At 35.7% G+C, this 27,996-nt stretch overlaps 1 protein-coding gene across 1 annotated transcript; it reads left to right on the plus strand.

Annotated features, from left to right (window-relative positions):
- Positions 1-383: 383 nt before the first annotated feature.
- Positions 384-27,969, plus strand: IL6ST (interleukin 6 signal transducer). The gene is made up of 16 exons (XM_039355499.1): positions 384-543; positions 4,559-4,639; positions 5,771-6,073; positions 6,924-7,056; positions 8,012-8,172; positions 8,560-8,711; positions 12,125-12,278; positions 13,071-13,153; positions 15,322-15,541; positions 16,983-17,159; positions 20,083-20,184; positions 20,762-20,908; positions 21,821-21,961; positions 22,339-22,435; positions 22,622-22,703; positions 23,408-27,969. The coding sequence occupies exons 2-16, from the start codon at positions 4,573-4,575 to the stop codon at positions 24,101-24,103; spliced, it is 2,715 nt and encodes a 904-aa protein (XP_039211433.1). The 5' UTR covers positions 384-543; positions 4,559-4,572; the 3' UTR covers positions 24,104-27,969.
- Positions 27,970-27,996: the final 27 nt, after the last annotated feature.

A 27,996-nucleotide genomic window follows, 5' to 3' on the forward strand; every position in this document is an offset into this window, starting at 1 on the left:
TACCAAGCCAGGCCTGTGCGAATAATCATACTGTTAATTGGACATTAACAACCGGGCTCAAGAAAACTCTTCCAATTTAGCGCCCAATGAAGTGAGCGCAGTCTCTTTTCGCACGTACACCCGGTGTATGTTATTTCAGCCCAACCTATCAGCTATAAAATAACCGCTCCGCAGTGAAGGTTCGATGTCCTCAGAGTAAGCGGTGCAACTGCAACACAGACCTCACTCAGGGCTCCTTTCCCTACGGCCAATCCCTGTCGGGCCCCCCTCCGCCCCGCCGTTCCCCTTTTGGGACCAATTGCCCGGCATCCGAGCAGCCAGAAACCCCGTTACGGGAAGCGCCTCCTCTCCGCTTGCCACGCCCATGGCTTCACGTGACCACCATGCCTGCCAATGGCGTCCCGAACGGGTCCTTCCCGTGCGCCGCGTCGCTGCAGTTATAGCCGAGCAGTCGGTACCAAAGACGTCTCTGCTGCTAGGCTGGAGGGCGATGGTTCGGGGCCTGCAGCGGTTGCGCAAGTAGCCTGGAGGAGACGCGAAGCGGTGAGTGGCGGGGAGGAGACGTCGAGGGTAGGGTGTGTCACGAGTTCTACCCCCGTTCCTCTTAGCTCGTTTTGGAAAAGGGGAGCGGGAGAAGGGCAGCCGCCGAGCCAGGCCAAAGGAAGGGGGATATGGCAGTTGCCTAGGGGCGGCCGAAAAAAAACCTTCCCTCGACCCCCGGGGGGAACGCTGGTTCTTTTCCTTAGGCCCTGGAGATAGGAAACTTTGGGCGTCGGAGGGCCCGAAGGAATCCAGGAATCTCCCTCGGCGCCCATTAGGACTGCCGGGCTTGGGGTGCCTGCTGCTATCATTTTAAAGAGCTCTTCGGTCAGTCAGTCCACGAGCGGAGTCCATTTTCCGCTCTCCGGATCAGACTGGCGCCGCCGTGTTTTTCAACCCATCCGCTTCTAATTGCAGCCTTGGGAGCAAAAAGTGGGCGGGTGGGATTTCCGAGCGCTTTTTTTTACAACCATCCATTTAGTGATGGCTGGAAGTTACACTGGTGCTGAAAGAAGTGACTTACAACCCTTCCTCCCACTTAGGTGCTTGGCAGTCAGCATGTATTTACAATAGTTGCAGTGTTCCTGGGTCACAAGATTGCCATTTGTGGCCTTCCCAGCTGGCTTTTCACAAAGTCAATAGGGGAAGCGAGATTTGCTTAGTGACTGTGATTCATGGTCATATAGCAAAAAAAGGTTGGAAAATTGGAACAAAACTCAATTAACTGCCTTGCTTAGTAATAAATTCTGATCTTGGTTGTGATTGATAGTCAAGTTTTACCTGTAATCATTTGGTCTCAGCATGAATTCATTCATGGCTCTCTGTAGTCCTGCCTATCTTTTTATCCTCCTAAACTACTTTAAAATTCTAAATCTCTGGATTGTAGTAATCTGCTTTTTTGTATCTGTATGTTCTTGTACAAATAGAAACCTTGACTTGGGGATTTATCTCATAGGACCACATGGAATGCCTAATGCAGATTAGATGTACGGGCTTGCAGTGTACAGGTAGTCCTCAGCTTACGACCACAATTGAGCCAAAATTTCAATTGCTAAGGAAGGCAATTAAGTGTGTTTTGCCCCATTTTACAACCTTTTTGCCACAGTGAAGTGAATCACTGCAGTTGTTAAGTGAATCATCTGGTCATTAAGGGAATCTGGTTTCTCCCATTGACTTTGCTTGTCAGAAGCCAGCTGGGAAGGTTACAAATGATGATCACATGACCCCAGGGGAATGTAACTGTCATAAATACATGCTAGTTGCCAAGTGCCTGTACATTGATCACATGACTATGGGGATGCTGCATTGGTCATAAGTGTGAAAACTGGTTATCACTTTTTTCAGGGCCATTGTAACTTTGAATGGTCACTAAACAAATAGTTCTAAGTTGAGGACTTCTTATGGTATGTATAAAATCTGGGTGTCAGGAAGGACATCTAGAATTCTTCTCAATTACAGTTCAGTGATCCATGTTTAGGAAGTGTTTTTGTCTCTGTGTGTGTGTGTACTGAAGCATCTGCTTATTCTTCCCAATTGTACAAGCTTTATCACGAAGAGCTAGAATGCAGTTCTGTACAATGTATATCACCTGTACTTCACACTATTTAAATTCCAGTACCTATAATTGCACTTAATTATATACCTGTTTACCTTTGTTTCTCTTCTTCCTCTCCTTATTTTTCTTTTCTCCCTCACCCTTTCTCAATTAAATTGGTTTATAAAAATTCTGTATTTTTTACATTAATATAGGAAAAGTTACAAGTAAATAACTACTATGTGTTATAATTCAGAAAGAGTTTGGTAATTAGCAGTACTGTAATATCTACCAATTTTAATAAACTTTGAAGCACTACTTATAACTGAACAGCTCTGATGTTTATTTTAAGTAATAACTAAACTGCATCATATGGGGAGAGTCTGTGTGCCCAATAAGGGAAATTCCGCAGAAAAATGTAATGCTGTCACACATGTGAACTTAATTTCCTGCATGCACATGTCCTGGCAAATATGAGTTGTATTTTGAATACTCTTGAAAACATGATTTTCTGGTATTTGATGGCTGTTAACCCTCTTAAGTTAATACTTTTCTATAAATAGTAGAAAGGAGTAGCAGCAGCCAGAACAATGTTCTTAAGGAAATTCCTCAATTGCTCTCAAACACATAAAAGGAAGGCTTTGTTGTTATTGTTTTCCTGTTTCATATAACATCTTGCTACCTTTTCACAGAAATTATAAAGTTCCTAATATATAACATAAATATCTTTTGCAAAGTCACTCTTCTTTTCTACTTGAATGCTTGCAAATGTAAATATTTAGGAAAGGGAATGTCAGAAAAAAATGTTTGCAATCAAACATTGTAACGTGGGGTTGGATTCTAAAAAAATGGAATAAGTTTCATGTAGCTTTTTTTTTTAGCAGAAAAGATTAGTTAGACAACATTGCTAGTCTTAACCATTCCCATGCTACATCCAGCATTCCCTGCTAACTGTAAGAACAATATCAGTCAAATGAAATCAAACACGAGCTTTACACAAGTCCAGAGTACTCATGCTAGCAAGAAGGGCCTACTTCGGATCTCATCAGTCAAAGAACTCCATCTGGCAGGATCCAGAAGAAAGTCTTGCCTGCTGTAGCACCCCTCTTTGGAGCATCTTGTCCATAATATTTTAGATGCAACTGTATTATGCATAATTGAGATATGTCTGAATATTGTTGCAATATTTACTGAAGTTGAGAAATTGGATAGAGAATTATAAAGGCAAAAGTAAAGACACACTTGAGTTATGGTGTAAAAATCTTCAGAGAGGTGAGAAGCTTAAGGAACAAAATCAGTGGTGGGATTTAAATATGTGAACAACCAGTTCTTTGTGTGGATGCCGCTTCCAGAAGTCAATTCTGGGCCTGTGCAACAAAAAATTAGCTACCGGTTCTACCGAAGTGGTGCAATCTGGCTGAATCCCACCACTGAACAAAATGCAATGACAAAATTGGTGGATGAATGTGGTGAAAGCAGTAGTGGTTTGCAAGGGTAAATCGGAATGAAGAATTGTCATGCAAACTAGATTTAGCTATATTTTAATTGCTTACTATTCTTTTCTGTGCTTTTGATAAAGTTGCTGGCCCTGAAAGGAACTAGCTTCTAGGTGTGCATGTATACATATGCAAATATAAGGCTCTGCCTAACTGGATTGAAGAAATGGCTCAGATACATCCAATTCTGCTTAGAATTTGGATTTTTGAAATGATTATATCATGCTTGCTATTTGGTAGTTAGACAACTTAATTGCCTTATGTGTGTTTCTTTTAAGAAGTTTTAGTAATAGTCAATTTACTATAAGGTATCTATAAGACCTATGTAAAATTCTTACACTGTAATAAACATCCTTTACATATTTATCCAAAAATTGATGATAAATATTCATTTCTTCAGTGGAAATAAATTTTCATGTCTTTTTAAAAAAGGAATAGATGTTTACATTGTCAGATAAAAATATCAGTTTCAGAACTGAGGTTGGCCAGGAATCAATAGAAGCATTTTCATATGCAAATCAGAATTTTCAGTAATTTTGGCTTGTTGAGAAGAAACAAATATGCCAATGCTACATGGTCATTACATCTATGGAAGCTTGTTATCATGATGTGCCAGACAGACTCTTTGTTTGCATGTAAGAAACTTCTGCTATTTAACTGCTCACACTGTAGGAAATGCTAGTTTGCCATGAACTGAGAATGTATCATACCTCTTAAATAATGGCAAAAGATTCAGTTGTATGCTTGAAGCATTCTGATCTATATCATATATCTTGGAAGAATTTTATTAAAGAATTGATATATTTTGAAGAGTCACTGAGTGAGTGGTTATTAACGGCTTCCTGTATATGTGTGTGTGTGTGTTTGATTTCAACTGAACTTTCTATCATGCTTAAGATAGCTGAACTTACCTATTAGGAGATACCTATATAAAAATAAATGACTGATTCATCGTTATAAAAAGAGGTTGCATAAATATGTTTTACAGTGACTTGGATCAAAATGTTTTCAAAATGGAACATGTCAATGCAAGGTCTCTACGTTCTCCTAAGCATTTACTACTTTGGAGGTAAGTCTGTAAAAATGAGTTATAGTGCTATGCTGAACAGGACTGTGATTTAATATTTGTGGTTAAATTACATTAGTGATTTTGAGTATTAGTATGAAAATTAGGTTATAGAAAAAGAATATAGGTATAAACAAAAATCTGTATAGGTTCAGAGTTGATGTGCTAGTTATTTAAAGTGAATTAAAACCTTTTGAATAGATGCTAATTCAAATTTATTAAGACAGAGTCTAATAAAATATAACAAGATGAGACAACAGCAGATTAATAATTGAATTAAAGGACACTAACTGATTTATGACTTGAATTTAGCAAAGGAACTGTACAAGAATTGGAGATCCAAGAGCGATGGGGGACTAACCAGACAGTTAGATTGGTTTGAACCCATAAGAGTCTAGTTCTTAACTTTATTTGGAGTCCCCCAAATTAAAAACAATCTCATTGTCATGTTTTGATGAGCTGCCAACTGCAGTGATACAGTGGCGTTTTCAGAAAATACCAATGAAAATCTACATCTGCCCTTGGCAGATTTGATCAAATGATGTTTTAGCTCAGTCTTTCTATTATGCTACACTTAGTATCAGTAGGTCAGCTCATTTTAACATGTTTGCTCTAATATGCTCTAAAATGTTACCCCAAAGGAAATATAACTTCTTTGCAGTTCATTCATTACATTTTTTAATTACTGGTTCTATTCCAAATCTATAATAATAAACTATATTATTCTAGTTCTAGAAGAACTAGTTCCTAGAAGACATATTAATTCCTAGCATAATGCTAAAGTTCAAATAGACATTAATACAGATAGCAATTATCAAGCTCCTCTTGAGTTTAAGCCTAAAATAAATGAATGAAAGCCTAAATTTCATCAATTTGTGAGGGGAATGTTCTATTAAATTGCAGAATGTTCTGTTCTCCTCAAGACCATGTAATATTTCTGTTTTCTGTTTATGTTTTGAAAGTGACTAGTAATTTATGTAAGACATCACACTTGTCCCCCCAAGAGAGAAGTTAGCTTTTCTAGTGTACTTTTGAGAAAGCTATTGCTGTTTTTTCTACCTTAATAGTTGTTTATGTTAAAGCAATAATAAGTATGTTCTCCAATGGAAAAATAAATCTAATCATTTCTCTCAGTTTCAGGTGGATTTCTGAACATGTGTGGCTATATCGTCCCAGAGTCACCAGTAGTGTTGTCCACTGGTTCCAATTTTACAGCATTTTGCATTCTCCATGATGATTGTTCTTATTATGCTGAGCAAGTTATCTGGAAAACAAAAACGACAGTTGTCCCTAAAGAACAATATAGCATAATAAATCGAACTGTTTCTAGTGTAACATTCAGTGATACTTCTATGTTGGTTTCTCCTCTGACTTGCAACATTTTAGTACCTGGGGGTTTGGTACAGAACATCTATGGAATTCAAATTCAACTGGGCTGTAAGTCATGTCCTTTAATTTTTCTATGGATGGGAACATGGATAAAATTCTACTGCTAGGATATATTAAATTACCGTATTTTTTTAATATCTTTCCATTGCATGTTCTTAAATTTTAGCTGTACTTGAATACAAAAGAAGACAAATCAGTATAACAAATATTTTGGCAAATGTAATTAGAAAGGCTAAATAATTTTCCCATATTTGAGTACCATGTAAAAATGAAAATATAATGTTTGTCCATTTACACAATTTGAGTGTATTTTCTGAGAAAGTATGTTTAATTTTTTTTTAAAATAATGGAATTTTCAAGTAAGTTTCTGAAAAAGATTGAAATATTAGTAAAGTACAAAAGCGTTTGGTTAGATAGGCATGTAGTTGTTTTTTCTTTATAATTGTGAATGAAAAATCACTAGTTCAGAGTTTGGGTATGCAATTTAATATTCTAAACACATGGACAATTTCTATATATTTGCTGTCATTGTAATTCAGTTATGGTATTAGATGTGCTGGGCTTAATATTAATGAAAAGATGCTTAAGCAAGAAAATATAAAGAAGGGAGTCTGGAAAGATCCTTCAAGCAAGGTTTTTCCAGGCTCGCTTTTTGTATTTCCTTTTTTCGTTTGAATCAAGATCCTAGCTATGATCTTTGATATAGGAGAAAGGAATGGGAATTGGGAATTGCAGATTATCCAAATATTCCAGCCCATTCTTTTTATAGAAGTGACTTTAAGCACTCTACAGAAGCTTGATAAGGGTAAATGAAGGAAAAGGGATGGAAAATTTATTTGCATGTATCCTTTTGTTGTCCCAAATTTTGGACTAATTTTTGCTATTTTTTTTTTTTCAGTTCCTCCCGAGAAGCCTACAAACTTGAGCTGCGTTGTGATTCAGACACAAGTAACAACCTTTATTCAAAGATGTTCCTGGGAACCTGGAAGAGATACATTATTGAGCACTAATTATTTTTTAAAGTATAGATGGTAAATATATTTTAAAATGAGCTACTAATTTCTTGTATGTGTTCAATTAACTTTAAAGGAACTTCTAACCTTTTCAAATGAATGGTTTCATATGGCAAACCTAAAATGTTTTATGCAGCCAGAAATTGTGGGATCAGTTACCCTGTGAACTATAAGCAATTCTAACAGTTTGTTCCAAGAAATGTTCCAATTTGAATAAAGGAGAACTTAATTCAGTTTTAAGCTGACTTCTTAAAGTAAATTTCATTTAATTATGTGATATTTGGTTGTGATTAATTATGCCTCAGATTATGTGAGTGTGTCCTTGTAGATCAGTGGTTCTCAACCTGTGGGTCGGGACCCCATTTGGGGTCGAATGACCATTTCACGGGGGTCGCCAAACCACGCTGTCCGCCATTTTTTTCCCTTTTCCCTAGCTGTCCTACTCCCTCTTATTGGTGGCCACACCCACTTGGGGGTCACCACAACATAGGGAACTGTATTATGGGGTCACGGCATTAGAAAGGTTGAGAACCACTGTTGTAGATCAATGATTCTCAACCTGTGGGTCGGGACCCCATTTGGGGTCGAACGACCATTTCATGGGAGTTGTCAAACAACGCAGTCCGCCATTTTTTTCCCCTTTTCCTTAGCTGTGCTACTCCCTTTTATTGTATTGGCTTTTGAAAGCCAATAGAATAGACTCTCTTGAATAGAGTCTAATTCTATTGGCTTTCAAAGCCAATAGGAATTGTCCAGGCTTTCTCTGCCCTGCTGAGCCCGCCAAAAGTCCCATTCTGCAAACGGTGCTGCACTAGTTGAGTAGTCCTCGACTTACGACCGGTTGAGTAGTCCTCAACTTATGACCGGTTGGGGGTCACGGCATTAAAAAGGTTGAGAACCACTGTTGTAGATACATTATTATGGTGTCAAGATATTAATACATTTAATGTATCAAACGTGTTTCTTTATGTAGGCCAACTAAAGTATATCCTGATTGCATACCTCAAGATAGTAATAATTCGTGTACCATTTCTGATGTCGTCTTTTTTGTCACCTTGGAAATGTGGGTAGAAGCCAAAAATGAACTTGGAATAGCTGAATCTGACCACATTGAATTTGATCCCATAACTTATGGTAATTATGTTCCTTTCCATTAATTAATGTTAGAAGACTCTCATTCTTTCACTTTACATTTGAAATCTTTCTCCTCCCACAAATAGTCTGGATTTGAAGAAGAATATGATTCAGAGCATCTGGGCCCCTTGTACATAAAATTTGTCATCAGCTCCTTAGAGTACCTGAGTGTTTTTCCTGGGCTCAGGCAGCTTCATTTAATCTTAAAAAAAAAAAAAAAAGCATTTGGTTAAATGAATTGCCAGCAGAGACTATGAGCACATTCGTGCATGGTCCAAATCTTAAATGTCAAGAAGTATATAGTTCTGAATGCAGAATGTTGGGGTTAAAATTATTGGAATCTGTATATTTAACAATGAAACATTTTTTTTCTCCCTTTGTTCCTAGTGAAACCACTGTCTCCACATAAGCTTTCCGTCAATTCAGGAGAATTTCCTAGAATCTTAAGGCTGTCATGGGAAAACAGATTTAATGAAGCTCAACAATTACTAAAATATAAAATTCAATATAAGATCTTGAACAGGAATGATTGGAATGAGGTAATCCTATAGCTATTTTTTATTATGGCAATGTCTTTTACTGTACAAGTAGCCCTCAATTAACAATTGTTCAAAGTTATGATGAACCTCCTGGGGTACTTATGACTTGATTACAAGGTTATGATGACCAAACTTCACCCCCCACACAGTCACATGACCACATTTGGAGCATTTGTCAACCAACCCACATTTATGTCTGTTTGCAGTGTCCCATGGTCACATGACCACATTTTGCAATATTTTTGTTGATAACTTGGCATTTACTTTCAGTTTTTGGCAAAACCAGCCCCTAGTGAACAATTGTTTCATTTAATGACTGATGCAAAAAAAGTCATAGAATTAGACTGTGCTTGGAAGAAACCCTATAAATATTGTAGATCTCAAAGCAATTCTGCATGGAAGTCGGGGGGGGGGGGAGAAATCTGGTTAATGTCAGAGGCTGGTAGGCAGTTAAGAAATGCCTACTTCAAATTACTTCTACTAGATATTAGAATCAAGGAAATGGATATATCTCTTAATTTTTTGTTGAATAAATGATTGCAGTAAATACTATTTTTGTTTGATTATATCATCTTTATCTTTGTTTACTGTTTGGATGAAGATAAAATATTGATATCCAATATTGATATATGTTTTAAAAAAAGTTTACATGCAATGTATTTACCTTTTCACATGACTGTATAAATAGTCCTCGGCTTATCACTGCAATTGAGCCTGGAATTATGATTCTAAGTTGTGGCGTTCAGTAAGTAGGCCATTATGTGACTCTGCCCAATTTTATTGCTTTTTTAAAAAAAACAAGTTTTATTAGTTTTTTCATTTTACAAACCAGTGCTTAAGAATCACTGTGGTGGCAGGGCAATCAATTGTCCAAATACAAAGTCATACTCATAAAGATCAGATTAAGTCATTAAAAAAAAGTAAAAGAAAAGCACCCCTCTCTATTCCCTCTAGTAGTATATTATATTCAAGTTAATGTATTTCAGTACAGCTAAGTCAGTCAAAACAGTTATCAATAAGATTTCATCTAAATAAATCCAAATCATGTATTAAGCTTTACTATTTCAATTGCTATATTCCATTTTGCTAACATAAATACATAATTAGCACTTCAAATGTCTCTCCATATTTTTTTTTCCATTAACACAATCAATATTCATTTATTAATATCATTCCTTTTTTCTTGGTAACATTTCATCTAAATAAGTCCAAATCCTGTATTAAGCTTTACTATTTCAGTTACTATCTTCCATATTGCTAATCTAAATACATAATTAACACTTCGGGTGTCTCCTGATTCCCTTTTTCCTTAACATAATCAATAAACATTTGTGGATATCATTTCTTTTTTTTCTTTTTTTTTATATTTCTTTTTTTTCTTCTTTTTTTCTTATTCTTCTTCCATTACAAAATAGCTAGCATTCCTAATAATAAAAACATTAATTCAAAAAAAGAAAAGAGGGAAAGGGAAAAAAAACAAAGAAAAAAACAGACAAAACAAAAAAAATACCTTTCTATTTCTTTTATATTTTATAATCTATCACTCCCTCAATATCTGTATCAAACTCCTTTAACCTCCTCCCAAAATTACTATTACCACAACAAACATATTAATATATAGACAAATGTCTTCTTATTAAATTCAAATTTTTAATTAATTTTTATTCAATCTAACATCTTATTTAACCATCTTAAGCCATAAATTAATCCATATCTAGTAAGCCTTAAAATCCAATATATAGAGCCTTAAGTCAAAACTCTTAAATCTTATTCTAGCTTTCTTTTTATGCCAAACAGGTTTTCATAACACCACCTCTATATCAATGAATAAGTCACTTTTTATGCCTTGTAGTATCCTTTGAGTCAAACAAGAGCGTCTCCTTTTCTGTTTTAAAGACCTAGCTTGTTTGTAAGTAATCCCTTGTTGTTTTAAAGAGTCGTCTCCACATTTGAAACTGTTGAATAACAGGCTCAGTTATGTCCAATTTTGTAGTTAATAGATGCTTATCCAAGCTGCCATAGTTTTCAGTTAGTTGAGCTTGTCTGTTCATTTCTGTTGATTTTAAAGTTGTAAGTGGTTCAGTTACAGTTCTTTTTGGTTCCTTGGAGATCTCATCAGCATGCATATAAAGTAAAATAAAATCTTCTTTAATCTTAGTTGATTCTGCTTCTGTTGTTCAGGATCGCGGCGCTCGCAGCTATGCGAAGAGACTGCTCTCTTCGCCAGCTGATTCTCCGCTGCTGGTAGACCCTTAATTGGATCGAAAAGCTGCCCTGGAGGGGCAGCTATCACTGAGGAGGTCCTCGTTGTCCGTGGGAGAGCGGCAGCTTCTTCCACGGCCCGAGATTGCTCCTTTGGGCTGACGGTGGAAAGAGCGGCCAGTAAAATGGCCGCTCACCTTACCACTGAAACCAGAAGTCAGAAAAACATCTAAGCACAGGAACCACCGTGGCTGAGCTGGGTGAGACTTTTTTCTCTTCCTCTCTTGGTTCTCCTTTTGTGTGTGTGTGTGTGTGCCTGTAAAAAGCACTTTTGAAATCATTTCCTTGCTCTGAGAAGGCAGCGTTGGTGAGTGTAGGAAAAAGAAGCTTATGGATTGAATTAATTTAAAGTGACTTTTATTCTCTCTATTTTTATTTTTATTCACTTTGGGGTCTTGGAAAATCTTTTTAATATTGAATATTGAAACTACTATTGGACTTTGTCTACATTTGAAGAATTCTCCTTTTTTCTGTGTTTTCTGATCTTGTTAATGATATTTCTGGTGTCTGGGAGGAGATTTTATATTCTACTGAGGACACCTTGTGGAAAAAGTTAAAATTGCATTATTTCTTTTTCTGTTGGTGAGACTGGCTTTGATCTTCAGACTACCATAAAAAGGAAAAGACAAAGAAATTCAACAGCTGTATTTGTGGGGGTGGATACTGATTAAATGTTCTTTGAACACAGCCTCTACTAAAGATAGATTGTTCCTAATTTTCCGTGAAATGGAGAAATCTAATGTTCAACTTGACTATAAACTTATATTGGAAAAACTTTATGAAGCTACTGACCAAATATGTTTCCAAATAAAAGAGTGTACTATGGCAATAAAAAACAGACATTTTGCTTTGAATTTACAAATTGACCCCCAGACTACATCTGAGTATTTTATAGATCAATTTTATTGCTTTTTTGTGGCAGGCGTTAAGTGAAACCATTTTCCCCAATGGACTTTTTTTGCCAGAAACCGGAAATAAATGCTTGTTTCTGGCAAAAAAAAACAAAGTGTGGTGAAACTGTGGGATGCTGCAAATGGCTGTAAATGCCCTTTTAAGACTTTAAAAAAGAACATACAACTTGGCAGTTTTAAAATCATAATGAGTAAATATTATAATATCATAAGACTTACAAAATTCAGCTTTATTTTCAGATTCCTCCTGAAGATACAGCTTCACCGAGAACTTCATTTACTCTCCAGGAACTCAGGCCAAATACAGCATATCAGATTAGACTGTGTTGTGCAGTTTCTTTGTCAAAGTACTGGAGTGATTGGAATGAAGTAATTGGATTCACTGCTGAAGACAGTAAGTGTTATTTAATTGTTTACGTTGGCCCAAGATTCAAAACGTGAAATAGTTATATGTCTACACAAGTTATCCTAAAAAACTGAAAAAAAGCATAAAAGGAGATCTATAACTCCATGAGCAAAGAGCCTGAAAATGGATGATCATTACTGTCAAGCATGGGAGATCTGATACTAAAAAATATTAATAACGTCTCTGAAATTAGTAATTATTTTTGCTTCAGCAATCAACATTGGTTATATAAAAACAATCATGATATTCTTTTGAGGATTGTGTGTTTCAAATTCAATTAGGGCTCAAGATGGCTCTGCCTGCCTGAGTAAAGGATTAAAATGACTTTTAAGATCATGGAAAAAATGCAGGGCAGATCACACAAAATCTTACAATATTATAGGAGATTCCCCCCCCCCCCCCGATAATATGGATAAAAATTATAGAGGCTGAGATTTTCTATCTTCTGTAAATTATTCAGCATTTTTTTCCTTTGTATGAAAACTCATAGTAATAATCCACAAATTATGCAGAGAAAAGGACTCTTGGGTGAAAGTTGTATGATGTACAGTACTATGGAAGTCTAATACTTCATAACTTTTAAATGCTGCCATGGGATATTTAATATCAACAGAAGATTAACATATATAACATATATCTGCCATTAATACTACATTATTACAATGGCGCATATGTCAAATTGACTTAAGACAGATTTTTTAATTTTGATAAATATGCATCAAATAAAATGAATAGTGAAATTTTCTGAATTCTAGATATTTGGATTTTATCCTCTGTTAGGACCATCTAAAGGACCAGTTCTTTGGCGTAACATTAAAACATCTTACTCGACAGGAAATTGGACATTAGGCCTTCTTTGGAAGGTAGGAAAAAATTATATATCACGAATGTCTGGCTTTTGATGTTCTTGGCAACAATATGTATCTTTCCTGTTCTAATACTTTTATATATTGCAAGTAAATGTGTAGTGTTATAATGTATATCACTGCCATTCTTAGGACAGCAACTTCATGAAGTATCCTTTGGGATAGATGTAAATAGTAAAACAAAACATAGTGTAAAATAGTGTTTCTCAAATTTGGCAACTTTAAGATGTTTAGATTTCAACTATTAGAATTTCCTAGTCAGATAGTTGGCTTGGCTGAAAAACACTGGTGTAAGGGATTTGCATTGTTCTGAGGACTATGCTTGGCTTTTAAACATCATGAATCTATTCCAAAAAGTAGCTAAGGTCACGACAAGATCTATTTATGATCTAATTTAATTGCTTCCCATATGTTTAATCATTTTTTCAGTTAATTATAAAAATTACAATTCAGTGAACGTGGGAAGGGGTGGAGAAACTTTAAGAACTCTCTACAGCTGGGGCCCCCATCTTTGGACTGGTGGCAGCGGCTTTGGTGGTTTTGAAGGCTGGGACAGAATAGCTTCGCACGTGCAACCTAAATCCCGCACATGTAAAATGAAGCTTCATGTGCTCATCTGCTGCTTTGGTGGCCCAGTTACCAAAGAGCTATGGCCCAGTACCGGTCCGTGGCCTGCTCTAGAGGCTTTTCAAGACCATATACACCTTTCTTTGGAGAATATGAAAATATATGAAAAATTATGTAAAACTTTTTTTAATACATAAAATATATGTAAAGGTTTTCTAGCCTTTGGTGCTGTGTATTCTAAGGGTCAAGTTGCATACATAAATCCTCAGTTATAAGCATATATACATATATTTCACTGGGTTGTAGAAGTCTTAAAAGGTAAGAGTTTGGATCATATTCTGCTTTGAATGGAATTTCTTGAAAAAAGCATAAGAGCATGATTGATGTCAATGTCTATTGACGCTGGTAAGGAAATCAGGTTTTAGCCTGTAACGGGTCCCCAACCTCCGGTCCGTGGACCAGTACCGGGGCATGGGATGCCATAAACCGGTCCGCACAAACAAGGAAAGCCCCATCCTCAGGATGCAGGCAGCACACAAAACCACGCCCCTTCCGGTCTGTGGAAAAACCTCTCTCCACATAACCTGTCCCTTGTGCCCTTAAGGTTGGGGACCTCTGGCCTATAACATTTAACAAAATGTAGTTAAAAGCAGCAGAGTTAATGAAGCATAATTAGATTATGCTCTGTTTCAGGTAGACAGATAGATTACCCTACCACTGCATGTTAACTTTTCTAAGAAATTAACAATGACATCAAAATTGAATGTATAACACAGCTATTAATTTGATTTCTTTGTAAGCATTCTCAAGTGATTCCTATATATTTGGAACACGTAATTGTAATTCTGTCTTCTGATCATCTTGATCAGTTTCCAAATATTGATGAACATTATTTCTACCAATGTCTGAAATAAAAAGAATAACAGAAAGTGACCTTTTGGGAACAAAGCCTGTGTAATGGTAGATAGGAATAACTTTGCAAGACAGGAAAGAGCCACAGCAAAGGACAGGTTGGTTAAGAGGCAACTTAGCCCTCAGAAGTAATGAGGGCATGACAAATGTCTCAGAAGGGATCCTCCATGCTGTAAAGGTAACCGAAAAGAAAAACAGACTTGCAAGATATTGTTAATGTAACCTTATAATAAAGTAGAGCTAATATTTCAGGGTGAGCTTCTTGTCTGGACCACCTCCAAGGTTGATATCTTGTTACACGTTCAGTCTGTAATACCCTCCATTTGATGCATTAAGTTCTGTTCTAGTAAACAAAGTATTTGTGATTTTTTAGGTGATATTCTTTCTTTTTTTACCATTTAGATTTTTCCTAGGATAAAAAAGTAGATAGAAATACTAGATTCAGTCCATAAACCTTTGAGAGCATTTCCTGTAAATTAATTTTTCATACAGTAAGGTCCCTTATTCTTTTCCTGACAAAGCCGCTTGTAAAAAGATCTTGGATAAAAAGATTGAGAATTGGCCTACTTAACTTATAACCCACTACTAGTTTGGAACAGAAATGCTAGGTTAGTTGGATGAACATCTGGATGTGTACAAAGCATTTCCTTCATATATCATCTCTAAATAAATTTACTTTTTAACAGGAGTTGACTCCTTCTGAAGCAAATGGAGTAATTTTGAAATATGAAGTATCTATTTCAGGAAGACCGCCACTTTCTTTTCCAACTAGATATTACACTCTGAATACCACGCAACTGATTTTAAATGTACAAAATGGGACATACTATGTGAGCGTTACAGCATTTAACAAAGTTGGTAAATCTCCTACATCAGTTTTGCTTATTCCAGCAACTAATTCAAAAGGTAAAAATTTTCGCATAATTTAGTGAGGTAGAAAAATTCTAAATATTAACGTTAATACTAGACTACTTTTGTTTTTCTATGGGTAGTCCAATTTTATTGAAGCCAGTTTGGTTTAGTGGTTTAGGAACCAGGCGAGAAAGCAAGAGACTATGGGTTCAAATCCTGCCTTAGCTATGAAATTCAGCTAGGTGGCCTTGGGCTAGTCACTCACTCTAAGCCCATTTCTCATCACAGGGTTGTTATTGTGGGGAAAATAAGAGGAGGAGCTTAGTACACTTTAAATTATTCAGACTAATCTGTTATTTTGAAGATTTTTCTTCTGTTTGAAATGACTATCTAAAAAAAACTTGTCTTCGGTTTTCTTCAAAGATAAATAAATTTAAGGAAAAATTTCATCTTTATTGCAACAACCTAGCTGTAGCAATTATTTTGATTAGTTCTGTTATTGAATAGATAAAATATTCCATTTAGGTATCTTAAATATGATACTTCTTATATATACAAGAATCCCAATTAGATCTTAAAGTTTCAGTTGAACAACTGGCTTATGATATAATAATATGTGGTTCTAAAATATCTGAAGAACCGTCTCACTTCAATTGACTAGCCCACCACACTTGTTCCAATGAAAAAGGCCACCTTTGGATTCTGTTGGCCAAAGAATGTCAGTTGGCAGGGTCCATGAGAAGACCTTCTCTGCCGTGGCTCCCACACTGTTGAATATTCTCTCGTCAGAGCTAAGGTTCACCCTCGCACCTCCTGGCCTTCCAGAAGAGCCTCAAAACTTAGCCCTGCTGCTTAGCTATGGGTTCCGACAGGCCTGCTATGTTGGGGGGTGGCTGACCAGCTAGAGAAAATCTCTATCCCCCAGACCACGCATCATCTTGATTTTTAGCTTTTTTTAATTCAGTTTTTCTAATGGTAATTGTTTTGGGTGCATTTTACTTTTTATTATATTGTAAGCCAGCCAAAGTTTGCTCTATCAGTGAGATGGGTGACATAGAAATTTAATAAATAAAATTTCAATAGGTATTCTGTAGAATACATACTACAATTTATTTTCCTTTCCTAAAATACATTTGTTGCTATAGGGATGTCAGATATGAGAATTTAAAAAAGTTTTAAACTATTGAACATAGCCTGTCAAGATGAGAATAGTAAAAGTGCTCTAATATCTGAATTCTCTCTCTTGCTCTCAGTGTTAAAAAACCCTTGAAATCTTGTTCTAGTTCTAATGTTTTCTTATATGTGACCATATACATCCTCTCTGGCTTGATCAGAAATACGTTGGGATTGGATTGTTCATATGGCCAGCTGTATTATATTTCAAATAAGAGTCTTCAATTGAATTTTGATGTTAAAATTAGGAACTTTTTAGAATGCTACAATTTTCACTTTATATCTCTTGCAGAATTAAGGTGTTTTTTTTTTCTAATTTCAGCTCCTGTGAAGAATATTGTTGCATTTCCTGAAGGTGGCAAACTCTGGGTAAATTGGACAGCTCCCAAAGAGTCAGTTAGTAAATATATAATTGAATGGCAAGAAACATGTAGCAATTTAAGCTGTCCTACTGAATGGCAGCAGGAACCTGGCTCAAAACAGAGAACATTTTTAAAAGGTAATCCTAGAGAATAATCTGTCATTTATACAATGGATTGAAAAATTCTTTAGATGCACTTATTTCCTTTTAAAATAAAACCAACCCTTATTTTTTATATGCTATACCCACCATGCTATATCTTTTAATGTAAAAAACATGCAAAGTGCAGAAAAGGAATAAGAAATAATATGCATTTATAAATAATATAAATATAATTATAATACATCTTATAAATTTATTTATAAGAAATAGTAAATGAAAGAAATTAAGGCCTAAGATATAAAAAAGAAATTAAATCTAAATCTGCAGGCTTCCTATGTTACTGGCCTTAATCATACCTGTGGGACAAGCAGTATTCATAACTAACAGTAAAAGTGAATGTTAGCATTTCAGCATTTTCAAGCCAATATACTACTTTTCCGTATAAGCTAGGACCTCTAACCTGGAGATAGCTTGCAAGCCAATATATTGTTGTAGAGTTGGAAATTAGTACAGTTTTTATTTTCCTTTTTTTCATAACCCGTAAGCTGCCCATAGTCACCTTGTAGGGGAGATGAGCAGCATAAAATGTACTAAATAAATAAATAAAATTGCATCAGTTAGTAGGAATTTTCATGTTACAAATACGTTTTTCCTCAATACAATAATTCCAGAATGACATCATTTTGACAAAACAACTAAAATCACTATTCTGTTGCCTGATAGAATTGTGACTTAATTATGACATAAGAAATACGTTTCTTTGCTGTTCAAATTCCCACTGTATGCCCTGTCAGTTTGCAGGTCATTGAACCTTAAAGAAATTTTGTTTTGAACCTTTAGTACAGATGCCATCTCAGCAGTGTGCTCAGAGAAAGCCTAGAAAACAACATTGGGGGCAGACTGATAAAATAAGTTGTTTCAAAATAAGAATTTTGAAACTTCTTATGGAGCAGATTTGGAAACTGATTTAGAATTTTAGAAATAAATAGGATTTTTTTTTTTGTAGCAGGCTGTTATTTAAAGCTTGTAATACATAAAGCAGGCCAGAATAAATGTTAGCTGTAAGGATGTTATTCCTTTTATTTTAGCTGCTAAGTAAAAAAGCTGGTAAAGGAGAGACTTTCACATGGAAGTTTTTTTTTTTTACAACTATTCCCACATCCTTCTCTGATTCTGCCAAGTGATAAATCCTTGATATCCACATTTCCGATTAATTTTTATTGTTGGAGTTTGTTTTATACAAAGGACTATTAGCCACTACAAGTAAAAATGGAGAAGTAGGTCAAATCTCAAATGTTTGAACATTTCTCTACATTCAAAATATTTGACAAACTAAGATAATGTTGTGTATTTTTGACATAGTTCATTCTCACAATTTTGTTTTTAATATTAGCAGTGAGTCTTAGAATATGTATGACAGAACTAGAATTATACTTCTGCATCAGCAGAATGCCATCAACTGCAGCTTCTTTCTTCTAGCAATTCAGAACAGAGATTGCTTAGAGCAGTAATGGCGAACCTTTTAGAGACCGAGTGCCCAAAAACTGCCCCTCCCCACGCACCCGCAGGGCCACCCACCACCACCTCCACGGCCTGCCACAGATTGTTGATGCTGCGTGGCAGCGCCATGGCGGCTACGCAGCATCAACTTTTTGCAACAGGGCGCAAGGGCAGAGTCTTGTCCCCACTGCCCGGCTGCCATATCCTTGGCTGCGCTGCTCCAAGCAGGCCATGCCTGGGGGCGATTCTCCTCCAGGGGGGCTGCTGGTGTAGAGGGGGCCGCGGGGGGAGGCAGGGCTGGGGCGACGGCACGTGTGCCCACAGAGAGGGCTCCTGAGTGCTCCTCTGGCACTTGTGCCATAGGTTTGCCACCACTGGCTTAGAGATTGAAAAATTTATAAATTGATCTTATAAGTAAAGACATTACTACTTTAATCAAGCATCTTTTTATTTTTAAAAATGTGTTAGAGTAATCCTGCTGTTCTGATTATATTTTATTTTCTGTTTCCCCAACAATAAGAAAATCATTTATGTATTAAATGGTTTATTTCTATGATCACTATTTCATCAAAATCCAACAGTGATTTCCAGTGAATAATCTCTTGCCTTTTGCTTTCCCTCATGCTTGCTTCTTCATCAGAAAAATAGCATTGCATGAAAATGTAATATATTTGTCTAGTAGATGGATTGTAATGGGACACATGCAGGTAGTCCTCAACTTACAACCAGTTGTTTAACAACCATTAGAAGTTACGACAGACTCAAAAAAGGGGTCTTGGATTGGGGAGACACACCACTACTCTACAGTCATGTGACTGTACTTTAGGTACTCAACAACATGGCCTCATTTATGCCTATTTGCAATGACCCATGACCACATGTCATTTTATGACAGTTTTGCAAAAAAAAGTCAGTAATTATGTCTCGTTTTCAGCAAAACTGTGTTTATAATGAACCATTGTTAATGATTGCAGTGCTTAACAACTGCAGTGCTTAACAACACTGCAAAAAAAGTTGTTAAATCAGGTTGGTTACGTCACCCATTAACATGTGTTGTGACTTAGGATCAGTAAAGGGCAGGCTCCATTATAGTCATAGCTCAAAGACTACCTGTACCACCAGAGCTAATTTGTGGAGAATGCAAATTGTCTTCAAGCTTTATATACATTTATTACAATTATTTATATCTTGCCTTTTAGGATAACAATAATCTTAAAGCAGCTTGCAAGCAATATTAAACAACTGCAAAAAAAGGAGAAAGTTTTCATGCATTTCTAATGCACAAGCAACTTCTGGCCGCTGTACCTAGCAGTATCTGGTTGTTTTCAGATGTGTCTGAAAATAGTTACTAAACAAGTTAAATTTCTCTCTATGTCTGTGAGAGGGTATCTTTTGTTTCTTAACATAAAACTAGCATTTTTAATTTATATAAATACAACCTGTACAATTCTTTTTTTAGGGACTGTAAAGCCATACAAGTGTTACATAATAACAGTGTATCCATTATATATTGGTGGGCAAGGAGAAGGAGAATCAACACAGGCCTATCTTCAACAAGATGGTAAGTTTACTACCACTGTAAGTGCTTTCTTGAGGATGCCACAATACAGTAATTGGTTTATCATATTATTTATAAACCTTGCCTAATTTTCATTATTAATTTATACCAAAGTCGAGTACAAAACAGTAAAGCTATAAGAACTTAGCTTCAGTCATAAAATATGACAGTGAAAGAAAGAGAAAGAAATGGGATGCAATAACATGTATTTTTTTTTAAAAGCCTAGATGAAATATTGATGCGCCAACTAACATTGAGCAAGGTTATTGGACTGCAATGTTTTTGGTGAATGCAAACAGCCATTTATAAGTTTCCCAAAAAAACCTTGAACTGCTTGATAGTATGGTGGCAGCTAGTGCTGCTTCTTCATAAAAGTTAATATAGTTCTAGTAAGCTGTCCCTTTAATAGTCTTTCAGCATTTTGCTCTACTTCATCTACAGACAAATCCCAAAAGCCATTATTGGGTAATTTCTCATTTCCTTTCATTCTGCACTTATGTAACTTACATAATAGAGCTTGTTTATGAGAGAAGTTGGTCTTTAGAAAAAAAAAACTTTTAAAAATACTCTTGATTCATAGTTCCTGCTACTGGACCTACTGTTCGAACAAAGAAACTTGGAAAGTTTGAAGCTATTTTAGAATGGGAACCTCTCTCGGTGGAGGAACAAAATGGGTTTATCAAAAACTACACCATTTCTTATAGAACAGTGAATGGAGATGAAAGAGGTAATTGTGTTGTTAATTTTTAGTTATTTGAACAATATCCTAGCCCAAGGTTTCAAACTTTACTTTACGCTTTACCAGATTCAGGCTAAATCACTACATGGTAGCAAAGAGTTATAGAAAACTAACTCTGGCTTCCATCTAGTATTCATCTAGATTTTTGTGGATGAACTTTACTTGTCAGTTGCTTCTTGTACACAAAGACTCTTGTGGACAAACAGTCTTGTACTATGTTGTGGTATTCCTGCCACATTATTCATGAATTGTTAATCTTTCATATATATTGCACTCTATATGATGCACTCTACATGGGACTGCCCTTAAATAGTATTTAGAAGCTTTAGCTGGTGCAAAATGTGGCTGCATGAGCAGCCTCTCCATCAGCACATATGCCTCCATTCTGTGGGCTGCCTTGGTTGCCAGTTTTATTCTGGGTGTAATACATTTCGTAATACAAAATGCTAGTGATGATCTATAAAGCCTTTCATGCCATGGGACAGATTATCTGAGGGACCGCCTCTCTTCAATTACATCTAATCCAATCAGATCTGGGAGGAGGGTCATGTTTAAATCTCTTCCACTAAGCAGCTCTGTTATGGTTCCAACTGTATGGAACATCAGTTTTAGTATTCGTCACATCTTCCAGAACAAATTACCGACAGATACTGAGTTGCCATCATATTTCATCCAATACAGTATGTGCATGTTATGATGTGCAGTAATATTGATATTGAGCTGACCATTCAATGCGTAACTACAGGGAGCTCATATTTTGACAGAATTAATAAAATTAGAAATGAAGGATGAACTATACTGAGATCAGATCTAAATGTTCTTATTTGGATTAAGGTTAGAGAATGCTAGTTTGGATAGATTTAATGTAAAATGTTGTCAATCCATTTTTTTAATTTCTAGTTGTGGCTGTGGACCCTTCAAAAACAGAGTACTTACTATCATCTTTATTAAGTAATACTTTGTATGTCGTGCATATGACAGCATACACAGAAAGTGGAGGAACAGCTGGTCCTCAGTTTACATTTTCTACAAATAGATTTGGTAAGTTTTGTATATAAATATTTCAATTTTTAAAATAATCAGCTTGGGATGAAATACCTCCTAAGTACCCATTAGAATTCCTCCTTTTTTGGACCACTTGAAAGTCATGTATAGATGATTTCATTACTTCGTTCTGTATTACATACCCTGGGAATGTGACATAATTCACAAATCAGGTGATTTGTTTGTTTTTGTCGGAGGGGTTTCTTTTGTTTTGCACAATATGTGAATTTAAACATTATGGTTAAGGATAGGTATGATCCAAAAGGATAGGTATGATTCATTTGTTATTTTAGAGGTTTTTTAAATTGTTTTTAGGTAAACTAATAAACGTTTGAAGAAAATGTGCTGATTTCCTTTTACGTTTTCTTTTTCAGAGGATGGAGAAATAGAAGCAATAGTTGTTCCTATCTGCATAGCATTTCTGCTAGTTACTTTATTGGGTGTATTAGTTTGCTTCAGCAAACGAGATATGTAAGTATCCTTAGTGGTACTATCTTGTACAGCACCATATATTCAGCACACTGCAGGTCATTCTTGATTGAGCAAAGGAGGGAGGGCTACACTGGGGTGTGTGTGTGTGTGTGTGTGTGTGTGTGTTGTGTAATTCTGAATATCACTTGTTATTTTTTTACTTGAGTTTTTATTATTTTTCTCCAGCATTAAGAAACACATCTGGCCTAATGTGCCTGATCCTTCAAAGAGTGTGATTGCTCAGTGGTCACCACAGACACCAGCTAAGGTAAAAGGAAAAAAAAAACAAAATTAAATTATAAACTAATTAACAAAAATATTAAAAAAGGCATGGGAGAGGCAATTTTCACTATTTCACAGATGTGGCATCCTCCTCTAAGACTGTGGGGTTGACTTATGGAGAGCTATATGGTTGGGGAAATTGAAAAAGAACAAAATATCTCCTCCATTCTGTCAACCTAATGTTGAATCAGAGTTTACATGGAGAAAAAAGGCTGTTGCATTTGATGAAGAATTTGATTGGAATCCAGGCCAAATCTTCAACTAAATGCAAAAATGTAAATATTTTCTTGTATATATTTTTAAAAAGCATTCCTAATAGATTAGAAACTTCAGTATATAACAACCTAATTTTTAAAAAATCAAAAGGACAAATCTTATATATTATGCAGAACTGTCAGGCATGTACGGAGAATAATGTAAATTCAGCAGAACTTCTGGTATAACTTGTATTGTGAAACGTTTCATTCTCAGATCATGTATTTTAGTAATGAACATTTCAGGGAGATAGAGTCCAATCTGAAAGGCCAAGGAGGCACTTCGTTAATTTACGAATGAAGAAGCTTGACTTTCTGACAGAAAGGAAGGAATGATGAGGGCAGACTAAAGATAACATCAAATGAATGTAGTTTTGATTTAAAATCAAATTGCATGACAGATAATTACAATGACACTTTTGTCTTTTTTTTAAAGCATTTTAATTCAAAAGAGGAAATATATCCAGAGGGCAGTTTTACTGACGTCAGTGTTGTAGAAATTGAAGCGGAGGACAAGAAATCCCTCTCAGATCAAGATCTGAAGCCTTTCGAATTGCTTAGGAAAGAGAAGAGTGCCTCAGAAGGTCACAGCAGTGGTATAGGAGGTTCATCCTGCATGTCTTCTCCTCGACAAAGTGTTTCAGATAGCGATGAAGGGGAACCTGCTCAGAACACTTCCAGCACTGTGCAGTACTCAACTGTCATACCCAGTGGCTACCGGGATCAGATTCCTTCAGTGCAAGTCTTTGCCAGATCTGAATCTACACAGCCTCTCTTAGATTCAGAAGAGAGGCCAGAGGATCAACAGATGCTTGGAAATGACCACTCAGTGCCCAAGCAGCGCTACTTCAAGCAAAATAGCAGCTTGGATGACACAGCCACAGATTTCGAAAAAGCGAAACAGATTTCTCCAGTAAGTGAGGAAGATACTACCAGGCTTCCAGCATCACAAATGGGTGGATCTGGCCCAGAAACAGATGAACAGGGGAAGGACTTAATAAGTGCATTTTTTCCTAACCTAATGGAACAGGCTGGGCAGCTTGAAAATAACACAGATATGGTAACCAATGAAGAGATGCCCAAAAGCTACCTTCCGCAGACTGTACGGCAAGGTGGCTATATGCCGCAATGAAAAGAAAATACTGTTATGCCATTGCTCTGTTTTTAAAAAAATTATGTTTCAGGTGAAAATCAGGCTCATCTATGGAAGATAATTTGGACAACATGAGGTTTGGGAAATTTGAACAGACTTTTAAAGGAAAATTTCTAGACTTCTACTGATTTTTTCCTTCAAGCACTACATATATTCAATTTCAGAGATATGTTTATTACATTTCAGTTTTGTCCTGGGCATTCCACTTTGTTTTTAATGTAGAATATAAAGTTACATTCATTTGCATAAAGACATATAAGCCAGGAGTTGATAATTGCAAATATTTCCGTACAGTTAAGACCATAAGAGGTTAAAAAGTACATTATGAATGCTCCATTTGTGATGGTCTAGCTCTAGCACCAACTTTTCAAAAATAGTGTTTTAATTACAGTGAGAGTTATCCAGAAGCAAATAGTTTGCTGCCTATCTGGCCAAACATAATTTCCTCAGGCAGAATATAAACATTACATGGGTTTAGTTATAGCCCCAATAATTAACTAACTAGAAATGTTTTGTTTGCTTGGGTTCTTTCTCTGACCGTAGCATGTTACTCATGTCAATCAAGGACTGCATTAATTGAGTGAATTATCACTAATTGAATCATGATTATGTCAGAAAGTTGACTGGTAATATTTCATGTTGACTTTTGACTGCCAGTATTTCATGCCTTTTGTATCTTGCACTTTGAGCCATATCTACAGAAATGTAAATACTACGTTTGGAACTCAATCCTATAAAGTTAAATCTCTGTATGTGCTTATTTTTATTACCATATCATAATTAGAGGCAATTGTTACTAAAGAGGAATATATACTGTTCTTTTGCTAACTGCTAAAATGCCAGGTTCTGGTATTCCTTCCTGTGCATAATTATGAAGGCTGGAAACCATACAGCTGGGTTATTGAAGACACTATGCTGAGCTGTGGTCTTTGTTTTGCAGTTCTGTTTTCTCCATTTATTTCTTGGAAATATCAATTCTTTTGGTTCATACAAGTTTGTTAAAAACAAATTTCCACAATGCATTAATAGCCTGAATGGCTTTTGATGCAGTCCAGGAACACTAAAATTGCATAAGAATTAAAGATTATCTGATTGTTTTTTTAACAATTTCATTATGTATATATTGAAACTTTAGAGATCATCACCCTGATCACTCTCATGTTCCTCTTTTTCTTGGGGAGAGGAATTATTATTAGTAATAGCTGACATTTATACAGTAGAAAAGCTGATAAGTTATACACCACAAGCTCAAAATATAACCACAAATATATTTAATCATTTTCAAAGTTTCAGATAATCTTAAATGGCCTTATTTTACTCTTTTTCTGCATATGTCATTGTAATATTTTCATGTTTGGAAATGAAGTCAATGCAAGCCTCTTAAATATAGTAAATAGAAGCCACCAATTAATTAATTCCTATATTCTAATTGTGGAATGCACAAAGCGTGCCCATTAACATTCTACAAAAGCACCATTATCTAAATTGGGAGAATATTATATGATATGGTGTTATTCAAAAAACAGGTTACATCACAACAATGTAACTTCAAATATATAAGAACGGTGCTCAGAATTGTATTACAGTATTACTACTTTATAATTTCTCCAACCTTTTGACCATCTGTATTAACCTCATAGATTTTTAGGTGGAAAACCTTTGCATAGTTAATCCCCACTTACAGTATACAGTATAATAGAGCATTTTCTCAAGTTCACAATTACTACTTTAATCTGGAAAATAGGTAGAACATTGTAACTGTCTCAAAAAAACCCTGCTAGCAAAGGGACAGAAAAAGGGCTGCTTTGTTTAAAGCTGTCAAACTCGCTTAATTGTTTTTTTAAAAATGACCTTCAACCCAAGTTTCCCCAAAGAGGCTTTTAATCTGAACAAAGCTCAGTATATTGGGCTTTGCTTTCTAAAGATGGATTCCCCCATGGAAAAATTTGATCATTGAAGCAGAAACAGCCTTCCTTCAAGATTGGAGTCTTTCTTGATCTCCAACGGGGAAAACCCATCAGTCCTCTGACTCCTGCTGGAACAGTATTTTTTTCAAACTTGGCAGCTTTCCGATGAATGGAAAGCTGGCTGGGGAATTCTGTGTTGAAGCCCAGTCAACTTAAGGTAGCCAAGCTTGAAAAACATTGATAGACATATTTCTAGGGGGACATATTTCAGCATAAATATATTTTTACAAATTTGATTTATTAGTTACATTTTAAGCCTCAATTTCTTCATTACTATGAAACAAATTAATCCACCTATTGTGCCAATTATTTTTTAAGTTAAACATTGACTCCAGTGTTGGAACACAATTATTTTTGTTGCAATTTATATATTCTCATGGTATGTAGCCCTTAATTTTACCATTATTGTGAATATCCACTGAAGTCGACTTGGTGTTAAATTCTGCTGAATAAAATCCCTCAGATAAATTGAATGTTGGGTTGTTTTAAAACTATTTGCCTGTGATTGAATAAATTAGGTACAGAATAACATTATATAGCATTTTTTAACGGAAATAGTTCAAAGTAATTCTGTACCTTGGGTTTTTTAAATACAATTAAGTAGCAAGGATTCCAATTTTAATTTATTGCATCTGAAGGTAATTGATATGATTAGGAAAGTATTTGTTTAGTCTGTTAAATTTATAATCAGCTTCCTTGCATATCAAGAGGAATGTTGCTCTTGATGTCTTAAATGTGAAAGCAGATTAGTAGGAAAGGAAGAAAATCCAAGAAAAGTTACGATGACTTTTTAAGGGTCTTCTGCTTTTTTGTTCTGACTTTTACCTCAGGTGAAAGCAATAATTTAACTTAAATGTTAGTATATATCAGTTATTAATAGATGTAAAGACTGCATAAATAAATAAGCTGCTTACTTACAGAAATATCCATTAAGAATGGAAAAACTCTTAAGTCTATCAGGCAGGACTGTCTACAGGATATGGTCAAGAAAGACAAGATGGTGGCCACAGCAACACAATGCCTATTTTATTGTGGCCACCATTTTAAATTTTTTGACTACATCCTATGGACAACCCAATGATGATGACTGGATCTACCGTATATGCCGGCGTATAAGACGATTTCCGGAAGCGCTAAACTCGGCGCCAAAGATGGGGTCGTCTTATACGCCGGAAATACTGGTAGTTTCCGGCGTATAAGACGACGTTCTAGGAAGGCGACTCGGCGATAAAGACGGGGGTCTTATACGCCGGGTCACCTAATATGCCGGCATATACGGTACTCATGGCTTGCTATGTAATTGGTGACTATAGCTAATTAAAAATAGGCTATTTGTGACATTAAATCATCCCAATATCACTATGCCTCATTAAAATTGGTGTCCCTCCATTGGGCCTTTATGGGGCAGCTTGATAATTTTCTATTCTTTTTGTCCAATTACCAGTTGTAAAGAAATATTAAAAATGATTTAATAATTTTAAATTATAATTGAATGTGTATGTTGCTAAAGTCAAGGGAATTGTTAAGGTGAAAGGAATCAGGAAATGCTCATTTTCTTTTGTATGACAAAGTAGCACTGATTTAGACTATAGACTTTTGCAAACTATTTCAGTAGATAACACGTCTTGATCAACGTACTTTCCTCAGACCTGCTTCCTATTCCATTATTTCTATCTACTAGATACATATCCAAGCAACTGGCATTGTAAACTAAAAGATTAGATTGATTAATCTTTATGATTTACTTCTTGGTCCTTCCATGTAACAGATTCCTTCCCTATGGACAATGGAACTGTAAAAGAAGATGCCTTTATACCCAGCACTTAACTGAAAAGCATAAGACCAAAAAAAAAAAAAAACACCCTCTTTTTTAATATATACATATACAAAAGAAGCCAAAGACAG

Source organism: Crotalus tigris, unplaced genomic scaffold (assembly GCF_016545835.1).
Source record: "Crotalus tigris isolate CLP2741 ecotype Arizona unplaced genomic scaffold, ASM1654583v1 scf7180000017571.3126492, whole genome shotgun sequence".
NCBI lineage: Eukaryota > Metazoa > Chordata > Lepidosauria > Squamata > Viperidae > Crotalus > Crotalus tigris.